This window comes from Rana temporaria, chromosome 4 (assembly GCF_905171775.1).
Source record: "Rana temporaria chromosome 4, aRanTem1.1, whole genome shotgun sequence".
In the NCBI taxonomy this organism is placed as follows: Eukaryota; Metazoa; Chordata; class Amphibia; order Anura; family Ranidae; genus Rana; species Rana temporaria.
The window spans coordinates 116337760-116361446 of NC_053492.1; the positions used below are offsets into that span (position 1 = coordinate 116337760).

A 23687-nucleotide genomic window follows, 5' to 3' on the forward strand; every position below is an offset into this window, starting at 1 on the left:
CGAGGCCCAATTCCTTGTCAGTAAAAAAACAACCCAGAAGAAGGCAGAGGGGGTAACTTGCAACCCCCCTTATTCCCACTTCCTTCCTGATCACAAACGCCTCAGGGACTGCCAACACAGCATCCCTGGAGTCCACAGGGACACAAAGCGTTAACTAGCAGCTGCCACCCACAGGACACCCCCTCCCAGCCGTTTACAGAGTGCAGGGAAAACCACCCCCCCCCGGAGGACTCACCGCTCGACCAGGCTGCTGCCGTTGAGATGCAAAAACGCTGCCTGTACCGCGCCATCCCTCAGGAAAATGTGCTTAGGCCGTCAGCGCCGTTACTCAAGTCACTAAAGGCCAAGAGCTGTACCAAGATGGCCGCCAACATGCAAAAAAAACAGCCAGCGGGCTACGAGAAAATGGCCGCCGTAATTACAACTGCGCCATATAACACAGCCGGGCACCGGCAAAATGGCGCCCAAAAACTGTGTACAGTGAATACAGTGAAGCCCCAGTGACACACGACCACCACACAGGCCCCCCACCTCACGGCTGCCACCCAGAATGGGGAAGGAGGGAGAGGAAAAAGGGAGAGAGGAAAGCAGGGTAAACCCTCAGTCGGTCTCCCAGGGGAAAATTCCAGCCAGACCACTTACCTGAGCAAGGGGCCACTACTTACCCGTCCTGCGACCACCGTCTGGATGAATCCCAGACAGAACCAACGTCCACTAAACGGCATGGCTGTCGGCCAGACACACTGTGACAAGGCCATAGAGACCGGTCATATGTGTGCCCTAGAACATGACGTTCCCCGGCCACCCCTGGGGCAATGGAGCCTGTCGTGGACGACCCAGAGCAAAGCTGAGGGCCGGCACACGCTCGATGGCCGAACATGGGGGGACTACAAGAGTCAAGACCCAGCCTGTCACCCAGTCGGCTGTTGATAGAAGAATCACAGGATTCAAAAATGCAGGAACAAAATAAAAAAAATCTCCAGATTACAGGACTCCAGAGTGCCTGACCTCTCCTGTCGTTAGGCAGAGAAAAACTTAGGCTTCTAGAGCAGGGTGTGGGTTATACCTGGGAGGGCCATGCCCCCAGGGAGGAGCTGCACTGAGGAATGTGTTGTTAACACTTAAAGTGCTTTTTTTCTGCCTAAACTCTCCTAAAGAAAGCGGATATAACCCTAAGGTCAAAGGCTGCTGTGTCCATCCATGAACGGAAGAGAAAGGGCAAGCATCTGCATCTGGGAACATCGGGAGAGGCATACACCTATACTTTGGGCACAGGTTTTTAAAGGAGAAGTGAGTCATGCTGTTCACACTGTTTGTCTAGTGTGGGATGGTGATTTGTTTTTCTGTTTTTTATATGCTTAATATTTATTTGTATTTTGATTTGTTTTAGATGTGATACTGTTAACCACTTAAAGACCTTAGGTGTTTTTCAGATTTGGTGTTTGCAAGACTAAAACAGTTTTTTTCTGCTAGAAAATTACTTAAAACCCCCAAACATTATATATTTTTTTTCTAACACCCTAGAGAATAAAATGGCGGTCATCGCAATACTTTTTGTCACACCGTATTTGCGCAGCGGTCTTACAAGCGCACTTTTTTTTGAAAAAATTCACTTTTTTGAATTAAAAAATAAGACAACAATAAATTTGGCCCAATTTTTTTATATATTGTGAAAGATAATGTTACGCCGAGTAAAATGATACCCAACATGTCACGCTTTAAAATTGCGCCCGCTCGTGGCATGGCGTCAAACTTTTACCATTAAAAATCTAGATAGGCGACGTTTAAAAAATTCTATAAGTTGCATTTTTTGAGCTACAGAGTAGCTCTAGGGCTATAATTATTGCTCTCGCTCTAACGATCACGGCGATACCTCACTTGTGTGATTTGAACACCGTTTTCATATGCGGGCGCTACTCGCGTATGCGTTCGCTTCTGCGCGCGAGCTCGTCGGGACGGGGCGCTTTAAAAAAAAATTGTTTTTGTTTTCTTATTTAATTTTATTGATTTTATTATTTTTTACACTAAAATATAAAAAAAAAAAAAAAATGATCACTTTTATTCCTATTACAAGGAATGTAAACATCCCTTGTAATAGAAAAAAGCATGACAGGTCCTCTTAAATATGAGATCTGGGGTCAAAAAGACCTCAGATCTCATATTTAGGCTTAAATGCAAGAAAAAAAAATTGTCTCTTTAAGAGGCTGGGCGGGACTGACGTTTTGACGTCACTTCCGCCCAGCAGAGCTATGAGGACGGGTGGGGGCCATCTTGCCCTCACTCAAGTCCTCACTCTCCAGGCGGCAGCATCGGATCTCCTCCGCCGCTACCGACGGCTCCGGTAAGCGGCGGAGGGCGCGGAAAAGCGGCGGGAGGGGGGGCCCCTCTCCCGCCACCGATAACGGCGATCTCGTGGCGAATCCGCCGCGGAGACCGCCGTTATCGTTTACACGGCCGCCCGCTGAAAACATGGATATCTCAGTTGTGGCAGCAGCTGCTGCCGTTACTGAGATATCCATGTTTAAAAAGAGGACATACATTTACAATACGCGGGTCGGGAAGTGGTTAAATACCTTGAAGAAGAATGTTTACATTCGAAACGCGTCGGTTTATCCGCCTCATTTGCCATCGGTCTTCTGGTGATGGTATTCCATGACGGACAGTATCTTTGTCACATTTCCAATCCAATCCTTATCATATGTTCTTTATCTATTTTGCATTGTCAATTTTGTATTATATTTATATTTTTGTAATAAATTTATATATTTTTTGTAAATATTTGAGTTTACTATTTGTTGCCTTTAAAATCCCACCCCTTTTGAGGTTTTTCCAATCTTTCAGTTTATACCACTGTATACAATACGTATAATTATGACTCTGGTGATCTGAGTCAATAAAAATTTGCTAATTTCATTATGTGTTCTGTTTTGCTTTTTTAAAACAAAAAAGTAAGAACCGGTTCACACTACCGCGACCTGGGGGGCAACTTGTGTCGCCCCAAGTCGTGCGACATGACAAATTACATGGAAGTGAATGAGAGACTACTTCAAGGCGACTTGTACTCATTGATTTCAATGCAAGTCACCTCCAAGTCGGATCCCCTGTCTTAACTGAAGGAACTTTCCAGGAAGTGAAAATAGTTTTCTAAAGCAAACCCCTCCCTCTCACAGAGCAGATTTGTCAGGAAAGGTTCCATCCACTGGTAATATTTATTATTATTTGGCTCGCAGTACTGTGGTTCACCAGCAGGTGTCTCCTGGCAGTTTGGAACTGTCAGGAGAACTTCTCCCTGCTGGTGTTATATCATCTTTTGGACGCAGTACTGGTCTCCACCAGCGGATGGATCCTGGCAGTATGGATCGGCCGACTCTTTCAGCAGAAAGTGAGAAAGCATAGTCCTTTTTATGGTTTCTATGTTTTTAATTGTAAAATGATGGAATGTCAATCTACTACATCACCATAATATATGTAAGTGTATTTTCCTTATAGCAGACTTATTGCATAGACCCCGTAGTGTGTCAGATCATTCAGCTTTGGTGGTACAGCTTTTAGTGGCTCCGCCGACTAAATTACTTAGGGCACCCTGGAAATTCAACGCATTCTGGTTGAAGCTGTTTCGTTCCCATGAGGAGATAGTGGGGGGCATGCGAGGGTTCTTTGCCGCCAGGGACGGGACGGAGTTTAATGTGATGCACTGGGACGCCTTTAAGGCATATTTGCGGGGCCTCTTGATAGGGGAAATGAACGGGGTCAAGAGGACTTCTTCTGCACTGTTGATAGAAGTGGAAGATAGGGTTCAGGAACTGGAACGGGCATACGTTGCAGACCCCTCTGATCTGACCAGGGAGGCCTGGCAGGCTGCTCAGTCTGCCTACCAGAAATTGCTCTCATCCTCGGCTGAGAAGAAGAGATTCTTTGCTAAACAGGCGTTCTTTGAGGAGGGTGAGAAAACCGGCCGCATATTGGCGTGGATTGCAAACTCCCATCAACGCTCGCCTGCTATAGGGGCTATTAGGTCCGGGACGGGTGGCGTGGTTTCCCAACCAGAGCAGATTATGCAGGAACTGGCGGGTTTCTATGAGACCCTGTACAGTTCTGGCCCGGCGTATACTCAGGAGGACCTGGAGCTATATTTAGCTGAAATGGTCTTCCCTGAGCTGTCCGAGGACCAGCGTACCCAGTTGGAGAAGCTGCTCACTGTCGAGGAACTACTGGAGGCTGTTAGTGCGTTCCCTAATTGTAAGGCCCCGGGAGAGGAAGGGTTGCCCATGGAGGTGTATAAACAATATTCTGAGGAGCTATTGCCACAGCTACTAAAGGTTTTTAACAGTGCCAGGGTAGGAGGGACCCTTCCACCCTCGATGTACAAGGCAAACATAGTACTACTGCTTAAATCAGGCAAGGATCCTGTAGACCCGGGAGCGTATCGCCCCATCTCCTTATTACAAAGCGACGTGAAGATACTAGCCAAGGTGCTTGCCATTCGGCTGAATGGGGTGATAACTTCTATTGTACATGGAGACCAGGCTGGCTTCATGCCTAATAAATCTACAGCGGTTAATCTGCGACGGTTGTTCCTTAACATGCAGGCAAGGGCGGATAATATGGGCAGTAGGGCACTGCTGTCCCTAGACGCTACAAAAGCGTTTGACAGCATAGATTGGAACTATCTTTGGACGGTGTTGCAGAGGTTCGGGTTTGGCCATGTCTATATTTCCTGGGTGAGGTTGTTGTACAGTCAGCCAAAGGCTGCGATAAGGACCTTTGGCAGCTTGTCTGAGAGCTTTGCGATGACCCCCTGTCTCCCCTCCTTTTTGCTTTGGCTATTGAGCCGCTGGCTATTAGTATTAGGGCAAATTCCTGCATCACTGGGTTCTGTTATGGTGACATGCAGGAAAAAGTGATGCTATATGCCGACGATACCCTTCTTCTGCTGGGGGACACGGATTCTTCTCTCAGGGAAGCTATGTTGACCATATCAAAATTTGGAGGATTTTCCGGTTTGCTTATAAACTGGTCAAAATCGGCGTTGCTTCTGCTAGACGGGGATAACACGCAGGTGATTAACTCCTCATGCCCCATTCCCATTACTTCATCTTTTAAGTACTTGGGGGTCCAGATTACGGCTAGGCCACGGGATTTTATCCATCTTAATATCTCCCCCTTGTTACTCCGGTTTAGGGACAAAATTAAGACTTGGAAGGCTCTGTTTTTGTCGGTTGCAGGCAGGGTGAATCTAGTTAAAATGATACTGATGCCGCAACTACTGTACTTTCTTCATAACACGCCCATGGTTATCCCCCATAAGACTTTTCACACGGTAAACAGTATTTTTCGTAGTCTCATATGGAAGGATAGGCCCCCTAGGATCAAATTGGAACATTTACAACAAACCAAAGACAGCGGGGGCTTGGCATTGCCAAACCCTTGGCTGTACTATTTAGCAGCCCAGTTGCAGCAGCTGATTGGTATGTTCCAGCCGGCAGTGCAATCCTTGGCTCAGAGGCTGTTGATACATACGGTAGGCAGAAGCCCGGTCCCTGAGGCGTTGGAGTCAAAGGCCTTCGCTAAACCGCATAAAAAGTACCCTACTTTTAGTTTAATCCAGAAGGTGTGGAACAAAGTTAAATGGAGTACTACGCACGTTTTCTGACTTGCGGGAGGCGTTTGGCCTGCCACAGTCAATGCACTTCTCTTATTTACAATTGATGCATGCAGTGGCGGCACAGGGTCGCTCCTCGGAGTGTGGCGCTGACTCCTGTTTTTTATCTTTTGGGGGATGCTGGATCGTCAAAGGGCTTTATATCCCAGTGCTATGCCATTCTGTTACAGTCTGTGATGAAACAGCATCCCCTGACAATAAGGGAGAGGTGGGAGACGGATGTGGGCCAGTTAGATGGTGAACAGTGGGAGGAAATTTTCCAGGCAGTGAGTAAGTGTTCGTTGAATGTTTCCCAAAGACTCACCTAGCTGTATATCCTGTTGCGAACCTACTACACCCCTCACAGACTTCATCGGATGAACTCACAGCATGACCCTACATGTACAAGGTGCAAGAGAGATCACGGCGATCTGATCCATATGCTGTGGAGGTGTCCCAAACTCCACACGTACTGGGCGGGTGTGGTGAATACAGTTAATTCAGCGTTTGGCGTGTCTCTCCCACAGGACCCGAGGGCTTGTCTCTTGGGGGCTCTGGAAGAGTACGAATGGGAGGAGGTTGACAGGGAGGCTGTACATAGGGTTTTGTTCCAGGCGAGGAAGCTTATTATGATATACTTGAAGGATGAGGCTCCCCGACCTTGACAGAATGGATTGCTAACATTGGGACAGTGCTGAGAATGGAGAAAATTATATATCAGCATAGGGGGAGCGCCCACAAGTTTGAGAAGTTATGGGCGAAATGGCTGGATGTGCCAGGATTGGCCCCGGTGGACTTGGTGGTTGATAGACTAATTGGTATTACTGTTGGGTGAGGGGTGGATTATGTGGAAGGATATGAGGGTGACGATTGTGATGTATGGGGGGAGGGTTGGCTTTGATTCCAGATTAGAATTTCTGTGTTTGTATTTGACGTTGTTCCTTTTTCTGTCCCCGCAATTTTTAGGGGACTTTGTATGCCTTGTACCTCTGAAAGCTAAATAAAACTTTGTTGGATTAAAAAAAAAAGTGTATTTTCCAATTTTTTTTGCATAATTGTTATTCACAATATACATGCATATTTTCATGTTGTTATATACTTACTTCTTTTCAAATTATATTATAGATGTATTTTCCTCTTCTATATACAGCCTGAAGAAGGAGATATCTGTACTCTGAAACGCGTTGGATGCAAGAGGATCATATCTGTCATGCTATTAGATGGTGACAATGTCATAGATGCATAATACATTCCTTCTTTATATGTCTGTTTTATTTAATATGTTTAATAAATAATAATGTTTCTACTGACCTGAGAGCAGTTGAGTACTATATGGCAGAAGCCCATATGTTTAATCCAGCACAAGCACAGTTCTTGTATGAGTGTATTGAGTTTACTTTAACCCATAATTATTTTTCATTTATGGCCAGTTTCTACGGGCAAGTCAAGGGTACGGTCATGGGGGCGAGGTTTGCCCCCAGCTACGCCAACCTTTTCATGGGGTATTGGGAGCTCAAATACATCTGGGCAAACAACCCATATGGAGGCAAACTAGTTCTTTACGTACGTTACATCAATGACATCCTTATAATATGGAATGGCACCGATGAAGAACTAGAAGGATTCCTTGCACCCATTTGGAATATATTTCACTCATGTGGTAGATGAGAAGTCCCTGGTCTTTCTAGATCTGGAGTTGCGGGCCGACGATAATGGAGCAATCTACTCGAGGACACACTTTAAAACAAGTGCAGGGAACTCCTATCTCCATGCCCGCAATCACCATCTCCCCAGGTGGATTAGAAACATTCCCTTTGGCCAATTCTGTAGACTCAAGCGTACTTGCACCTTCAAGAATGATTATGAAGAACAGGGTCTTGATGTTAAAGAATAAATTCAAAGAAAAGGGTTACGATGATACAAATAGCGAAGAAGCCTTCCAGAAATACCTGCAGCTATATGAGAACCCCCCTCTAGAAGTAGGGAAAAATAGGATTTTTGTACTCACCGTAAAATCATTTACTCTAAAGTTCATTGACGGACACATCACTTAAATCTTGACCTTAGGGTTATATCGCCACCTTCAGGAGAGGACTAGGCAGAACATGTTAAAAACAACAAAACTTCACAGTACCGCCCAGGGGGCGGTCCTACTGGCTATAACCCCTCACACTGCATTCAGCAGCTCAGTTCGTCAAAAATCAGTACAAACAGAAAAAGGAGGGGTAGGTGCTGTGTCCGTCAATGAACTTCAGAGAAAAGGATTTTACGGTGAGTACAAAAATCCTATTTTCTCTTTCGTTCATTGACGGACACAGCACTTAAATCTTGACCTTAGGGACGTCCCCAAGCAGTGTCAAAAAACGAGGGGTGGGAACAGCAAACAAAAAAACTTCCACCCATAACAACCAGAGCTCCTCAACGGATTCGCAACCTTAACAGCCGCCTGCATAACCTTGCGGCCGAAGGAAGTATCCGCAGATGCACTCACATCAACTTTGTAGAATTTAGTGAAAGTGTGAACGGACAACCAGGTCGCCGCCTTACACACCTGGGAAATGGACGCGTGATGTCGGAAAGCCCAGGACGCACCAATTGCCCTGGTCAAATGTGCTGTGACAGGAAAGGGAGGCGCCCGCCCTTTCAAGGCATAAGCCTGGTTTACGATCTGTCTAATCCACTGAGAAATGGTGGCCGCGAGATCGCCAGGCCCTTCTTCGGACCAGTTACCGACTCAAACAGTGAATCTGACCTGAGCCGTAGCAGACAGATACACCCGCAGAGCACAGACCATGTCTAAGGAATGAAAAGCAACCTCTTTGGGATGCGACGGCCGAGGACAAAAGGATGGAAGCACAATGTCTTCATTCAGATGAAACGCCGAAACAACCTTAAGAAGAAATGAAGGCTGCGGGCGTAGCACCGCCTTATCCCTGTGGAGGATCAGGTAGGGAGACTTGCAAGACAAGACCGCCAACTCAGAAACCCTCCTGGCAGATGTAATAGCCACCAGAAAGGCTACTTTCTGAGAGAGTGTCAATAAGGGGATCTACCTAATGTTCTCAAACAGCGGTTTCTGAAGCACCGAGAGCACCAGATTTAAATCCCACTGAGGCAGCGGTGGCCGAACCAGAGGGGCCACATGTCGAACCTCTTGCACAAACGTACTCACCAATGAATGAGCCGCCAAGGGTCGCTGAAAAAGGGCAGCCAAGGCTGATATCTGCCCCTTAATGGTGCTTAAGGCAAGTTTCTGATCCACTCCCCGCTGCAAAAACAGCATAATCCTGGAAATCGAGTACGTACACGTACGCCACTCCATCTCCTCACACATAGAGATGTAGGCCTTCCATGTGCGATGATAAATCTTCCGAGAAGATGACTTCCGTGTCTTCAGCATGGTAGAGATTACCGAATCTGACAGACCTCGGTCCCTTAGCACCTGACTTTCAACAGCCACGCCGTAAAGCCAGGGACTGTAAAGCAGAATAAAGTATAGGGCCTTGCGACAGAAGGCAGTCGCCAAGGAACATCCGCCACCATTCGCATGTCGGCATACCAGGGACGCCAAGGCCAATCTGGGGCAATTAGAATCACCGGAATCACCTCAGTCTCCACTCTTCGAAGCAGACGAGGGAGAAGTCTTATCGGGGGAAGGCATAAATCAGCTGATAATGCCCGCAATGAGCTACCAATGCGTCCGCCGCATCTGCCCTGGGCTCCTCGGACATGGCCACACACCTCAAAACCTTTCCGATCGAGTCGAGAGGCCAGGAGATCCACATCTGGCGTGCCCCATCTCAGACAAAGGAGTCAAAAGATCTCCGGATGTGGCGACCAATCCCCTTGGTCCAGCATCTGGCGACTTAGTCTGCCTGCCAGTTTTCTATTGCCGGAATGTACACGGCCAATAGAGCCGGCACGCATCGCTCTGCCTACCGCAGGAAGTAAGCGACCTCCAATGCTGCAGCCGAGCTCCTTGTTCCACCTTGATGGTTGACATACGCCACCGCCGTGGCGTTGTCCGACTGGATCCTGACTGGGCATCTCTGCAGCCTCTGTGACCAAGAGGAGAGGCACTGCCTGATCGCCCGAACTTCCAGCACATTGATCGGCAGGCGGGATTCTTCCTGGGTCCAGCCACCCTGTGCCGACTGTATGCCCCAAACTCCCCCCCAACCGGTCAGGCTGGCGTCCGTCGTGATCAGGCATTGCCTGACTGAATCTAGGTCAAACGACCAAGAGGTCCAGTGTTGAAGAGAGAGCCTGCCCTGAGTTCCAGGTTATAAATCAAAAGCTGTGCTTCTTCCAAATACCTCTGAACCAAGAGGGTATCCAGGACAACCCCTCCCCCAGGCTGGCATTTATTGTGAACACCTTCCCAGTCACTGTGAGAAAGGTCCTCCCCAATTCCAGCAACAGATTGGAGATCATACCACACCAGGGCAAACCTGGTTTTACTAGTCAGGCATGTAGAGCCTGTCCAGGACACCTCCCATTGTGCTGGTCCAGATACTGAGTCTGCTTGACCCACACTGCCAGAGTGTGAGTTGCAACGTTATGAAGTGAAATTGGGTGTATGATACTGCCTCAAAGGAGGGTACTGTTAGGCCCAAAGCCCTCATGCAAAAGGGAATGGTGGGACAGCTCCTGGACCATAGGGTCTGAATGAGGGAGCAGAGAATCAGGAGCTTTTCTGGTGGTGGAAAACCCTGGACAATCCATATTCAATATCAAGTCCAGATACTACAATCGGTGGGTTGTCTCCAGTGCTGACTTCTGGGGATTTAGATCTATCCCAACCACTGTCAGGGTCTGGAATGACTGTTCCTTTAGCAGGATGTCACCCAGATATCCCAGGATAGGGAAATTTCAAAGATGAAGCAGAACTAAAGCTGGCCATGCGCTGCTAGTTTCTTTTTCCCACCAGCAGGCCTCCATCCACACAAATGCGCTCTCTGCTGTCAGAATACACTGATCAATAACTGCAGTTCTAAGAGACCCTTGATGCCTCAATAAAGAGAACCTGTCACAATATATACAGTATACTATCATATAGAGGGCTATTGGTCTGGCTGTGCGTTAGGTGAAAAATAAATAAAAAGCTAAAAGTACACCCAAGTACTTAAAAACCTTCCAAAAATGTTGGGCTCTATGCACGTGCACACCTCTTTATGAAAATGTTGATTCCATTACACATAATAGATATCGCTGCTGTCTCAGTCAATCAGGAGGGAGAGTTCCGGACGGCCGAGGGACTCATCAACATTGCTGGATAGAGATGGGGCTCATGTAAGTATTAGGGGGGGGGGTGCTGTACACAGAAGCCTTTTTATCTTAATGCATAGAATGCATTAGGATAAAAACTTTATGCCTTTACAATCACTTTAAATCTAAACTAATGACCTGTAAGAGCTTTTATAATTTTATTTTTCAGGGTCTTTGCATTCAGAAAATACAGGTATATACTGTTTGGGGGTTTATTTAATCTACAGGCCTCAAATGATTATTTTTTTGCATGCAAAACAAAAACAAAAACGGCTTTGGCAGCGAAGGGTTAAAGAGATATATTTATAACTACATTTGTAGAAAGTATCATTAATTATTACCTTTATGAAAAGTTTTGTTTTTCCTACTTTCCAGTCTTCATGTTTTCCAATAACAGCACCACAAATATCAACACTGCAAGCCTGGTGATCCCACTAATAAAGATAAATGAATATATTTATATATTTTGCAAGAGAAATGCAAATAATGCAAAAGGTATATAAAAAGCTTTACACAACATGAGGCTAGAAGTGTCCATAAGTTAATTAATCTAAAGTTCTGATATCAAGGAGCTTTCCAAAATTTGCAGCACCTAAAATATGTGACAAATAGGCACCTGCACTTAATCCTGCTCCTCGATTCAAAGGATATTTATATATGGGTATGTGTGTGTGTGTGTGTGTGTGTGTGTGTGTATAAATATAGAGTGAGAGATACAGTAGACATATAGCTATATATAAAAACATTTCCTTCTATCAGGGTGACTAATGTGGGAATTATGGAGCTTTTACAGTCAGGTCCATAAATATTGCGACATCAAAACAATTCTAATAATTTGGCTCTATACACCACCAAAATGGATTTGAAATGAAACAAACTAGATGTGCTTTAACTGCAGACTTTCAGCTTTAGTTTGAGGGTATTTACATCAAAATCAGGTGAACGGTGTAGGAATTACAAAAGTTATATGTGCCTTCCACTTTTTAAGGGACCAAAAGTAATGGGACAATTGGCTGCTCAGCTGTCCCATGGCCAGGTGTGTGTTATTCCCTCATTATCCCATTTACAAGGAGCAGACAAAATGTCTAGAGTTAATTTCAAGTGTGCTATTTGCATTTGGAATCTGTTGCTGTCAACTCTCAATACGAGATCCAAAGAGATGTCACTATCAGTGAAGCAAGCCATCATTAGGCTGAAAAAACAAAACAAACCCATCAGAGACATATGTACCAGAATTCTGAATAAACAAAATAGTAGCGCTATGTGCAAAAAATTACTTTGAACAGTTCTGAATAAATATAAAAATAAATCTGTGACAAATTATAATAAGTAATGTAAGGAGTGAAACAAATGTGTATATCAATACACATATATCTAAAGAAAAATATTGTTATAAAGTGTTTCGAAAAAAACGTCCATACAGTGAAAAATTATTTTAACAAGACAAATTCATAAGTGATTAAACTCCAAGTGAAAACAATTAAAGTGTCCAAAGAAAAAGTCTTCTTAAATAATCTTCTTGATTGAGACCTTTCACCACACCAAAGTGCTCAGTGACTCCACACCCACAGGAATTGTGCTTACCAATAGGATATGCCTTGCATTCGCATGCTTGGCAAAAAAGCTGAATATATCTCCCCACGAAATAATCAATTCCACCAGTGTTCTCACAAGTCAAAATGTTGCTCCACATGAAAAAGTAAAAGTGACTCCAATAGTGAAGTATATCAAACTCATGTACTTAAAACCAGTAAAAAAGGCTTCACACGTTGCACTCACATTTAGCACAGCAAATAAAGGCACTTCAACAGTGAACTTGGCAGCGGGTTCCACACCACAGGTAATTAACTTGTTGTATTATGGTCTCGGCGGACCTAAGTTAAACCGTCAGTCTCACCCCCTGCTCTGTTCGTCTCACTCGTCACTTCAAACAGCACTAAAACACGCGGTGGTCGGTACTCGGACGTTTTCCTGGTATGCCGTGTAACTTCCCCTAGACCAGTTTCGTCGCTCAGGACTTCTTCAAAAAGGGTTCGTTACACGGTCTCATAGCCTCCCCTTTATACACCATCCACTGATTGACCCGGACATATATCACGCTACGTTCGCACGTCTGCTCGTCAACCTGGACGTATGCCACACAACGTTTGCACGTATTCCACGTTCCTACAACTAACTATATGTGTTAAACAGACGTGTATCATATTATGTCAGCGCGCAATTCGTGTCCCCACGACCACAATACAACAAGCCCCAACGCACATAAAGCAGTCATAGGGAATTGATTAATCAAAATGCATCACAGTTGTACATACTTTAAATCATTGCAAATTATCAGATAAGTGCACAATGGATCTAAGTAATATATAAATCGTTCAAAACCTTAAATTAAGAAAAATAAAAATTACTATAATACACCAATCTGAGTATACTATAAAAAGGGCATAATCATATACCCACATGGGTTGGGAAAATAGTAAACTATTCATATTCACATATCCAATGTGAATATGTATACCATAAAATATTATTAAACTATCCTTCTTCTAAAAAATACGTATCAGGTCAAGCAGGTAAATTACCTAATGCATTCACACCACCTGTCAAGATTGAAGACTATACCCCAAACCGACAGGCCGTCTAATAAAGCAGTTTAGGTCGAGTTCAATATTTAATCCTCTGGGATGGAGACTCCCGAGGAGAAATGTCCACTTCGTTTTTCTCTTAGAGAGTTCCCTCACTCGATTCGAACCCCTCCAAGCAGGAAAGGTGCAATCAATGCCACAAAATTGGAGAACTGAAGGGTCTTGGTTGTGTTTTTCTTTAAAATGTAGGGAAACACTATGATGTATAAACCCTTTCTTAATGTTAGCCAAATGGTCGGCTATGCTTACCCTAAGGAGTTGTATAGTTCTCCCCACATAATACAGCCCACACGGGCACCACAAGAGGTACACCACAAAGGATGAATTACAGGTGATGCATTGTTCAATCTCATAAACATGACAATCCTTATCTGAAAACTCCTTCTTACCCCTATTATTGATTTTCACTGTCCTGCAGCAAATACACCTGCGACAGGAGTAAAAGCCTTTAAAGTCATCACTAAGGCTCTCCTTTTTAGGTGGATCTAAAATTTTCCGTACCACTCAATCCCCAAAGTTCGGGGCTCTCCTATAAATGAACTTCGGTCTTTCTGGTAGGATTTCACAAAGATGTCTATCCCTACACAGAATATCCCAGTGCTTACGGAAAATGCCTTCTATCTCTTTAAATTGATAGTGAAAGTCTGATATAAAACCCAACTGATGTGAGTTATTAGTGATCACATCCTCCTTTTTTCTTAAACACTGTGCCCTAGGCATTAATGCTACCTTGGAAATAGTGTTATTGATGAAGTCCTCTTTGTATCCTTTCTGTAAAAACGTATTCCCCAATATGTTAGCCTGCGTTAAAAAGTCAGTAGATGTTTTACAATTTCGGCGGATCCTCAATATCTGGCCCTTAGGGATGTTTTTTAGCCACGCTGGGTGATGTCCACTACCTATAGCCAGATAGCTATTTCTGTCAGTGGGCTTGAAGTAAGCCTTTGTATTGACCACATTCCCAGTCTTCATAATGGTCAAATCTAGGAAATGTACTTCCTGTTCACTGATTACATGATCTAGTACAATGTTATTGGTGTTATGATTTAGATGTTTCAAAAACATCTCCACTGATTCCTTTGACCCCTCCCATACAAATAGGAGATCTTCTATGAACCTTCTATAGATTTTCAACTCTGTTCTGGATTCATTAAACACATGTCTATCCTCCCATTCTGCCATAAACAGGTTGGCGAGACATAGCAAAAACATTAGGTGTGGTCAAATCAACTGTTTGGAACAACCTTCAAAAGAAAGAACGCAACGGTGAGCTCAGCAAGACCCCGAAGACCAAGGAAAACAACTGTGGTGGATGACCGAAGAATTATTTCCCTGGTGAAGAAAACACCCTTCACAACAGTTGGCCAGATCAATAACACTCTCCAGGAGGTAGGTGTATGTGTGTCAAAGTAAACAATCAAGAGAAGACTTCACCAGAGTGAATATAGAGGGTTCACCACAAGATGTAAACCATTGGTGAGCCTCAAAAACAGGAAGGCCAGATTAGAGTTTGCCAAACAACATCTAAAAAAGAGAGAGGATGGAAGTAGGAATGGCGCCAGCTTTATTGAAGTGCAGTGCTGATGTTGTGGGTAATGTTACAAGCACCTATGCTTAACCACTTAAGACCTGGACCTTTAGGCAGCTAAAGGACCCGGCCAGTTTTTGCGATTTGGCACTGCGTCGCTTTAACTGACAATTGCACGGTCGTGCGATGTGGCTCCCAAACAAAATTGGCGTCCTTTTTTTCCCACAAATAGAGCTTTCTTTTGGTGGTATTTGATCACCTCTGCAGTTTTTATTTTTTGCGCTATAAACAAAAATAGAGCGACAATTTTGAAAAAAATACAATATTTTTTACTTTTTGCTATAATAAATATCCCCCAAAAATATATAAAAAAAATTTTTTTTCCTCAGTTTAGGCCGATACGTATTCTTCTACCTATTTTTGGAGAAAAAAAATCGCAATAAGCATTTATCGGTTGGTTTGCGCAAAATTTATAGCGTTTACAAAATAGGGGATAGTTTTATTGCATTTTTATAAAAAAAAAAAATTTACTACTAATGGCGGCGATCAGCGATTTTTTTTGTGACTGCGACATTATGGCGGACACTTCGGACAATTTTGACACATTTTTGGGACCATTGTCATTTTCACAGCAAAAAATGCATTTAAAATGCATTGTTTACTGTGAAAATGACAATTGCAGTTTGGGAGTTACCCACATGGGGGCGCTGATGGGGTTATGTATGACCTCATCTGTGTTTCTAACTGTAGGGGGGTGTGGCTGTAGGTGTGACGTCATCGATTGTGATTCCCTATATAAGGGAACACACGATCGATGACGGTGCCACAGTGAAGAACGGGGAAGCTGTGTTTACACACAGCTCTCCCCGTTCTTCAGCTCCAGGGAACCGATCATGGGACTCCAGCAGCGATCGTGTACGCAAATCCCGCGGCCACGGAGCTTCGGACCGGGTCGCGTGCACGCGCCCGCGCGACCCCACGGCTGGGCTTAAAGGGCAATGTACAGGTACGTTGATGTGCCCAGCCGTGCCATTCTGCCGACGTATATCGGCGTGAAACACAGTAACAAATAATCAGATACGGGTAAAATAGTGAATATTAATAAAATCCTAATATTGAAAATCCTAGTGTTAAAAATAAAAGAAAATGCTGGTGATATCCAAAATATATGTATAAAATTACGATATGATTATTAGGTGAAAATAAGTAGATGCGATTAAATGAGCAGCTGCGATTTGAAACGTAGTCCCAAATAATCCAAATAAAATAATGCACCTTGATAAAATCCTTATGCTACAAATACTAGTAATATCTACTCCAAAGGTGTGAGAAATGACAAAGAAAAATTGAATAAGTGAAATTAAATAAAAAAAAAAAAAAATTGTATTAAAATATATTAAAAAAAGTGCTTTGTGCTGTTGTGAACATCTAGTTCTAAGCTTCACACAGTGATCCACTCCAATCTGTGCTCCTATATGGACCGCACTCACCAGATTTATACCCCCTCTTGGGGTTTACAGCGTTCACAGTGTATGCCACTGTGCAGCACTCTGGCAAAGGCACACCTGCTGTGATCCTGGTGGTGCTCTCAGTAGTTATCCCATGTACAGGAAAAAGAAAGGGGTCCCAAAATAGTGTAGTACCGTTTAAAAAATTCAGCTTTTATTGGTAAAAACAAATGGGTACTCAGTGTTGTGGCGTTCTGTCGGATCGCTCGACCGGTTTTCTTGACCTGACGTCATCTAGAGCGTCCTGAACGCCACAATCACTTCCTCTTCTATTACAAAACACTGCGTCCTGTGTTACGGCAGCCATATTTGGTAGGTTCCAGGGACAGGAGCCCGTATACTCTCATGTTTGGTTAGATACTGGGGACCGAAGCCCAGGTGTTATAATGAATGTAGACATACGGTAAAATAATATAAACAAACTGCAGTATATATCCCCTTATTACTATGCTGTTTTATCAATACAGGTCGCAGTGTATTGGTGATTGCGGATACAACTATTAAAATTTTATGAAAATTTAATGTCTTTCGCGCTACTGGTGAATATATGTGTTATAAAGAAAATTGTTACTGAAAGCTGCTGGATCTTTTTTTTTTTTTTTTAAATTCACGTCAGACTCTGCTCACATATGGCTGCGAGACTAGCTCACGGTTCGACCGCCCATAGCGTCTCTCTTGTGGCTTCGCATCATCCGTGGGGTTTTTTTTTTTTTTTTGCTCCCCCTCATGTTTATTTTTTCTTTTTTTCTTTTTCTTTTTCTCCTTTCTCTTTCCCCCCCCCCCCCCTTACATATTATTTGTTTGGGTTCCTTTTCTTTTATACAATTACAGATTTGGCATTTTTACACCATTGATTATTCTTTTCCAGATTAACAAGTCTAACTACGTTACTTACTGTTATAACATGACTAGTCCCCCTTTTTTTTTTTTCTCTTTTCTCCCCCCCCCCCTTGTCCTCCCCCCATTCCCCCCCTCCCTAGATCTGTGTGCCATGTAATCTTCTATTTTGTTTCTTACCTATCTGCTTCTGTCATTCCCTGGACAAACTTTTCTTTGGATTTAAACGCTTTCCATTTTTCCCAAACCGCCCTGTAATTGTCTTCTCCTCCTGTCTCTCCACAGGCAAGATACTCCATCTCTTCTATATACTCCACCCTTTCTATCCACTCTTTAATTGATGGCCTCTTTGGATGTAGCCAGTTTTTTGGGATCAGAGCCTTTGCTGCGTTTAGCAGCACTGGGACCAAAGTTGTTCCATATTGTTTTTTAGTTTTTTCAGTTCCGTGAAACAAACAGGGCAGCGGGCTACAGGGAATCCTCTCCCCTGTTATTTCTACAGTATATTCCAAGATTTCTTTCCAGTATTCCTGTATTCTCGGGCAGTCCCACCATATATGCAGAGTTGTTCCTTTTTGCTTACAATTTCTCCAACATAGCTCTGAGTTATTTGGGTGGATCTTACTCATTCTTGATGGGGTCAAGTGCCATCGAACCATACATTTATAGTTTGCTTCTATGGTGGTCATATCTGAAGCATGATTATATACTGCACCTATCATTTGTGATTTATCAATCCTTTTACCCAAATCGCTTTCCCACTTTTCTAAAAAGGGGAGAGTTTCCTGGGTCTCAAGCTCCGTTAATATCCCGTATGCTTTTGATATACCGTGTACCAGGGGTTTGTCTGTATTGCATATTTTTTCTATTGGATGTAGTGTCTTGTTTTCCCTAATCGGTTGTGGTAGTGTGCTCACAAAGTGTTTTAACTGCAAATACTCCCACTCACTCATCTCTTGTTCCCCATCCCCTATCTTTATATCTTGTCTTGATTTAATTTTTCCCCGTGTAACAATATCTTTTAATTTTTTCTCCCCCAGTTGCTTTCCAAAACGTGTTCCATTACCTGGTGGAAAAAAATTTGTGCCTACTAATGGGATTAATGGAGAGTTATACTCCCATTTTTCCCGTCTAAATATTGTGTCCCATATTCTAAATACGTTCCTTGTTATACTATGTGTATTTGTGCCCAATTCCCTTGTTTTTGGTGGAATCCATACATTTCTATTTAATTGTGTGCTACTTAATATTTCTTCCATTCGTACCCATTTTTTTTGTGTGTGTATATTTGTCCATTCTACCAGCCTGGCTAAATTAACAGCAAAATAATATCTTTTTATGTCGGGGAGCCCCAACCCCCCTCCTTTTTTTTTCATGCTCAGCAATGCATAATTTAGTCTGGCCTTTTTACCTGCCCATATATATTTCAAAATTACTGTTTTGATTACTTTAAAAAAACTTTGCGGTATTTTTATTGGGAGCATTTGAAGTTTGTATGTAATCTTCGGTAATATCATCATTTTAAACGCATTGATCTTACCTGTTTTTTGCAAGATTTTTCAGATCTTGATTAATGTCGTTAATTAAGGGGACAAAATTAACCAGGTAAAGTTTTTCAACTGTTGATGTAATTTTTATTCCTAAGTACGTTATAGCTTCTTTTTCCCATGTAAATGGAAACTCTTTCTGTAGTTCTTCTGCTTCTTTTTTATCTATCCCCAAATTCAAAATTACTGTTTTTATCGGATTTATTTTAAAGTTTGAGAGTTCACCGTATCTTTTTATTTCCTTTATGATATTAGGGAGGGAGACTCTAGGTTTGGTCAAATATAGGAGTATGTCGTCTGCGTACGCCGCCACCTTATGTTCTTCGTCTCCCACTCTCACCCCCCCTATATCCGGGTTTTCCCGGATTTTTGCTAATAACGGTTCCAGAGCTATTACATATAGGAGAGGTGAGAGCGGGCACCCCTGTCTGGTTCCATTTTCCATTTCGAACACAGACGACATACTCCCGTTGACCTTCACCCTTGCCGTCGGGTGGCTATATAAATTCTTTACCCATTTCATGAACCTTGGTCCCAGGCCTATATTTTGTAAAGTTTCCATCATAAACCCCCAGTCGACTCTGTCAAATGCTTTTTCAGCATCTAAAGACATGAGTACGACTGGGGGTTTCTTTTTTGGGTCATGTTGCAACAACAACAGGGTCCTTATGCTGTTATCTCTCCCTTCTCTGCCTGTTACAAAGCCCGCCTGATCTGTGTTTATTAATTGCGGCATTAGACTTTTTATCCTAGTTGCTAATATTTTCGCATATGCCTTCAGGTCTGCATTTAGCAATGCTATTGGTCGATAGTTGGAGCACAGAGTTCCATCTTTTCCTGGTTTAGGGATAATAGAAATATTTGCTAATAGGGATTCTTTTCTTATTTCCTCTTCCTCCCCTATTTTATTAAAATAGTTACACATCTCTGGGACCAGTAGTTCTTTAAATTTTTTGTAATATATAATCGGCAAGCCATCAGGACCTGGACTCTTACCGCATGGTGTTTCCTGGAAAGCTCTGTATATCTCATCTTGAGTTATTGGAGCCTCTAAGGATTCAATGTCGTTTTGAGAAAGTTTAGGTAATTTCACTTCTTTTAAGTATTCCCTAATTTTCTTTTTTCTAATATTTTCCTGCTCTAGAGTTTCATTGGTTCTTATTGAGTATAGTGAGCTGTAGAAAGTCCGAAAAGATTCCGCAATTTCAGACGTCTTATATTTCATAAGACCGTCTTGATTTTTTATTTTTTCTATGTAGTTTTTTTTTTTTTTCCCCTAGATATTCTAGCTAAATATTTCCCTGGTTTGTTCCCCCATTTATACCTCTCTTTTCTAACATTTTTGAATATGTCCCTTGTTTCAACCTTCGAAAGCTGCTGGATCTAATGGTGTTGAGTGAGTGAGTGAGTAAGTGAAAAACATATATAGCGCTGCACATGCGAACTGAATCGCCTCTGGGCGCTTGATTGACCATTTCTCCTTTGACCTCAAAAGAGATGGGTTTTGATCTTTCTCCTAAAGGCCAAGTTGTTCTCCTCCAACCGAATGGAGGTTGGTAAAGTGTTCCAAAGTCGAGGGCCTAGGACAGAAAATCTTCTTTCTCCTTTGGACTTGTATCTGGGTTTGGGGATTTGGAGTAGATTTTGGTTGGAGGATCGCAGAACGCGATTGGGGTTGTAAGCCTTTAGTTTTTCGCATAGATATTTGGGGGCATTTCCCAAAATACATTTATGCGTCAGACAGAGTGCTTTGAAAGTGATTCTGTCTTTCACTGGCAGCCAGTGAAGGCTTCTCAGTGAGGGTGAGATTGATTCCCAAGGTTTTTTCCCAGTCACTAGTCGCGTGGCAGAATTCTGAACGACCTGCAGGCGAGTGATTTGGTACTTTGGGAGTCCGAGGTAGAGGGCATTTGCATAGTCCAGCCTGGAGTTAACAATTGTTCCCACCACGACTGCTATGTCCTCTTTGGGAATAAAAGGAATAAGTCTGCGTAGTAGGCGTAGCAGATGGTGGGATCCGCTGACTACTGACCCTATTTGTGCATCCATTGTCAAGTAGGTGTCAAAGATGACTCCGAGACTTTTGACTTTGGTGCTAGGGGTGATGATTTTGCCTAGGCGGAGGTGTCCAGGTTGTTGCAGGTTGAATCTTTTGATTGGCGTTAAACAGGAGAAGTTCTGTTTTGGACCCGTTGAGTTTAAGATAACTCTTTGTCATCCAGTTCTCTATTTTTTTTTTAAATGTTTTTTTTTTATTTGGTTTTTGGTAAAAGAGGCATTTCTCTAGATCGAGGTGATGATCCTTTTTGTTGCAGATGCGAAAGTACAATTGTGTGTCATCCGCATAAGAGTGGTAGAGCAGCTTTTGGCTGCTGATGATTTCAAAAAGGGGGCGAAGATAGATATTAAACAGCACCGGGGACAGCGGGGATCCTTGAGGGACTCCGCATGACACCGTGCGTTTTTCAGAAGTGAACGGTCCCAGTTTCACTACTTGTGAACGGTTTTCCAAAAAGGAGGAGAACCAGGATAAGTCACATTCCGTGACTTTGGCTACTTTAGCTAGCCGAGTCAGCAATACTTTGTGGTCTATCGTGTCAAAAGCTGCGCTGAGGTCTAAGGCCCCATACTCACGAGCAAACATGTCTGCTGAAACTGGCCCGCAGGCCAGTTTCAGCAGACATGTTTGGTCGTGTGTGGGCGCGAGCGGGCCGAATTCCAGCAAACATTTGCCCGCCGGGCCTTTTCCCAGCAGACAAATATTCCTGGACTTGTTTTAAAACAGTCCGCTGGAATTCTGCCCGCTCGGACATGTACGGTCGTCAGTACAGACCTACCGTACATGTCCAGGCGCCCGCCGTCCCTCGCATGCGTCGAATGACTTTGACGCATGCGTGGAAGCATTTTAAAGGCGGGCCGCCCACGTCGCCGCGTCATTGTCGCGGCGACACCGCGTCATCGACGCGGCGACACCGCGGACACGCCCCGCGTATTGTTTACGCGCGGACTTCTGTACGATGGTGTGTACAACCATCGTACAGAAGCCCTCTGGCAGACATGTATGGTGGAAACGGTCCGACGGACCGCTTTCACCATACATGTTTGGTCGTGAGTACCCGGCCTAAGAGTACTAGAAGACAAGATTCTCCTTCGTCTGCGGCCTCGAGAGCATCATCCCATATTTTGAGCAACGCTGTTTCCGTCCCGTGCCCTGGACGGAAACCCGATTGAAAAGGATCAAGCAAATTATGGGTGGCTAAATGCTGTTGCAGCTGTTGTACCACCACTTTCTCCATTACTTTGTAGAAGACGTTCAGGCTTGTTATGGGACGACGATGTTCAGGGTCCTTGGGGTCAAGGGTGGGTTTCTTTAGGATGGGTTTGATTATACCTTGTTTCAACAAGGTGGGCACTGTTCTCTCCCTGAATGACTAATTAATCAGCTGCTTGATAGGTGGTGTCAGAAAATCGGCACATTCCTTAAGCCGGTTGGTGGGGATAATATCATTTGGCGCTGTGCTATTTCGCAGGGCGCTGATGATATTTTTTGTGGCCTCGATGGAGATGGGTTTTAGAGTAAACATTGTTGATTGGGGCGGATTCCCGTGGGGATTGGGCGGGTGACTGAGGGGGGGATTGGGTGGGGTGCTGTTTTGCTGAATGCTTTCACGGATCCTTTCGATTTTGTTAACAAAATGATCTGATAATTCATTGCAAAATTCTTGGGTATCTGAATTGGGAGCTTCTAGACAGACTGGATTCATAGTCTGGGTGACAAGCTTGAAGAGTTCGCGGGGACGATTTAGGACATTGGTGATGATCTTGGAAAAATGATTTTTTTTTGGCCTTCCGCACTTCTGCATTCTTGCTTAAACAACGCTAGCTGGTCATTAAACCAGCTGGAGTTGTTTTTCCGGATGCAGGTTTTGCGTTTTGGGCGCTACTAAGTCGGCTGACTGTAGTAGAGCTGTGTTAATGGCATTCAGGATTTCAGTGGCTGATTGATGTGAATGGATTATTTTTACTTTGTTCCCTAATGTTGTTTTGAAGAGTTCCGAATGGAGCTTCTTCTGTGATCTGGTCCAGTGTGTTGTCACTGGTTTTGGTGTTTTTGTCAAAAGGGCATTTTTGGTAATCAGGAATTTGATTACGTGGTGATCTGTCCATGGTAACGGCTCATTTTCCAGAATTTTTACTTCCAGATCTCGTCTGAAAATAAGATCGAGCGTGTGACCAGAAGCATGTGTGGGCCCACATACTAGTTTCTGCAGACCTAGTCCTTCCAAGTGGTCATTGCAGGCGACGGCCACGGAATCCTGTGAGAAGTTGGCCCAAAGGTTGAGATCCCCAAGCAGCAAAAGATGTTTGCTGTTTAGTGTACAAGTGGAAACGAATTCTGTCAACGATGTGAGCAGCTGCCATTTTGGACCTGGTGGTCTATAGCAGAGTAGAATATGGACGGTCTCCTCGGGGTTTGTTTGAAGCTGTAGGGAGAGGGTTTCCATGAATGGAAGTGTATTTTGAAGGACTGGTTTAGTGATCGAGAGATAACTCTTGTGGATCACTGAAAGGCCTCCTCCTCTTTGCCCCACTCTGTTTTCTGTTATTATGCGATAGTTCTCTGGCACCAGTTCACCTAGAATGGTGTTACAGTCAGCTGTGAGCCAGCTTTCTGTAATAAAGAGGCAGTCTAAATCGCATTGTAGGATGAGA

The 23687-nt window shown here is 43.8% G+C and overlaps 1 protein-coding gene across 1 annotated transcript in view; it reads right to left on the reverse strand.

Moving 5' to 3' along the window:
• MYO7B (myosin VIIB) overlaps window positions 1-23687 on the reverse strand; it is a 349736-nt gene that overhangs the window by 187302 nt on the left and 138747 nt on the right. Inside the window, exon 18 of the mRNA XM_040348869.1 lies at window positions 11251-11343. Coding sequence (XP_040204803.1) covers window positions 11251-11343 — 93 coding nt within the window. The remainder of the gene's footprint in view (window positions 1-11250; window positions 11344-23687) is intronic.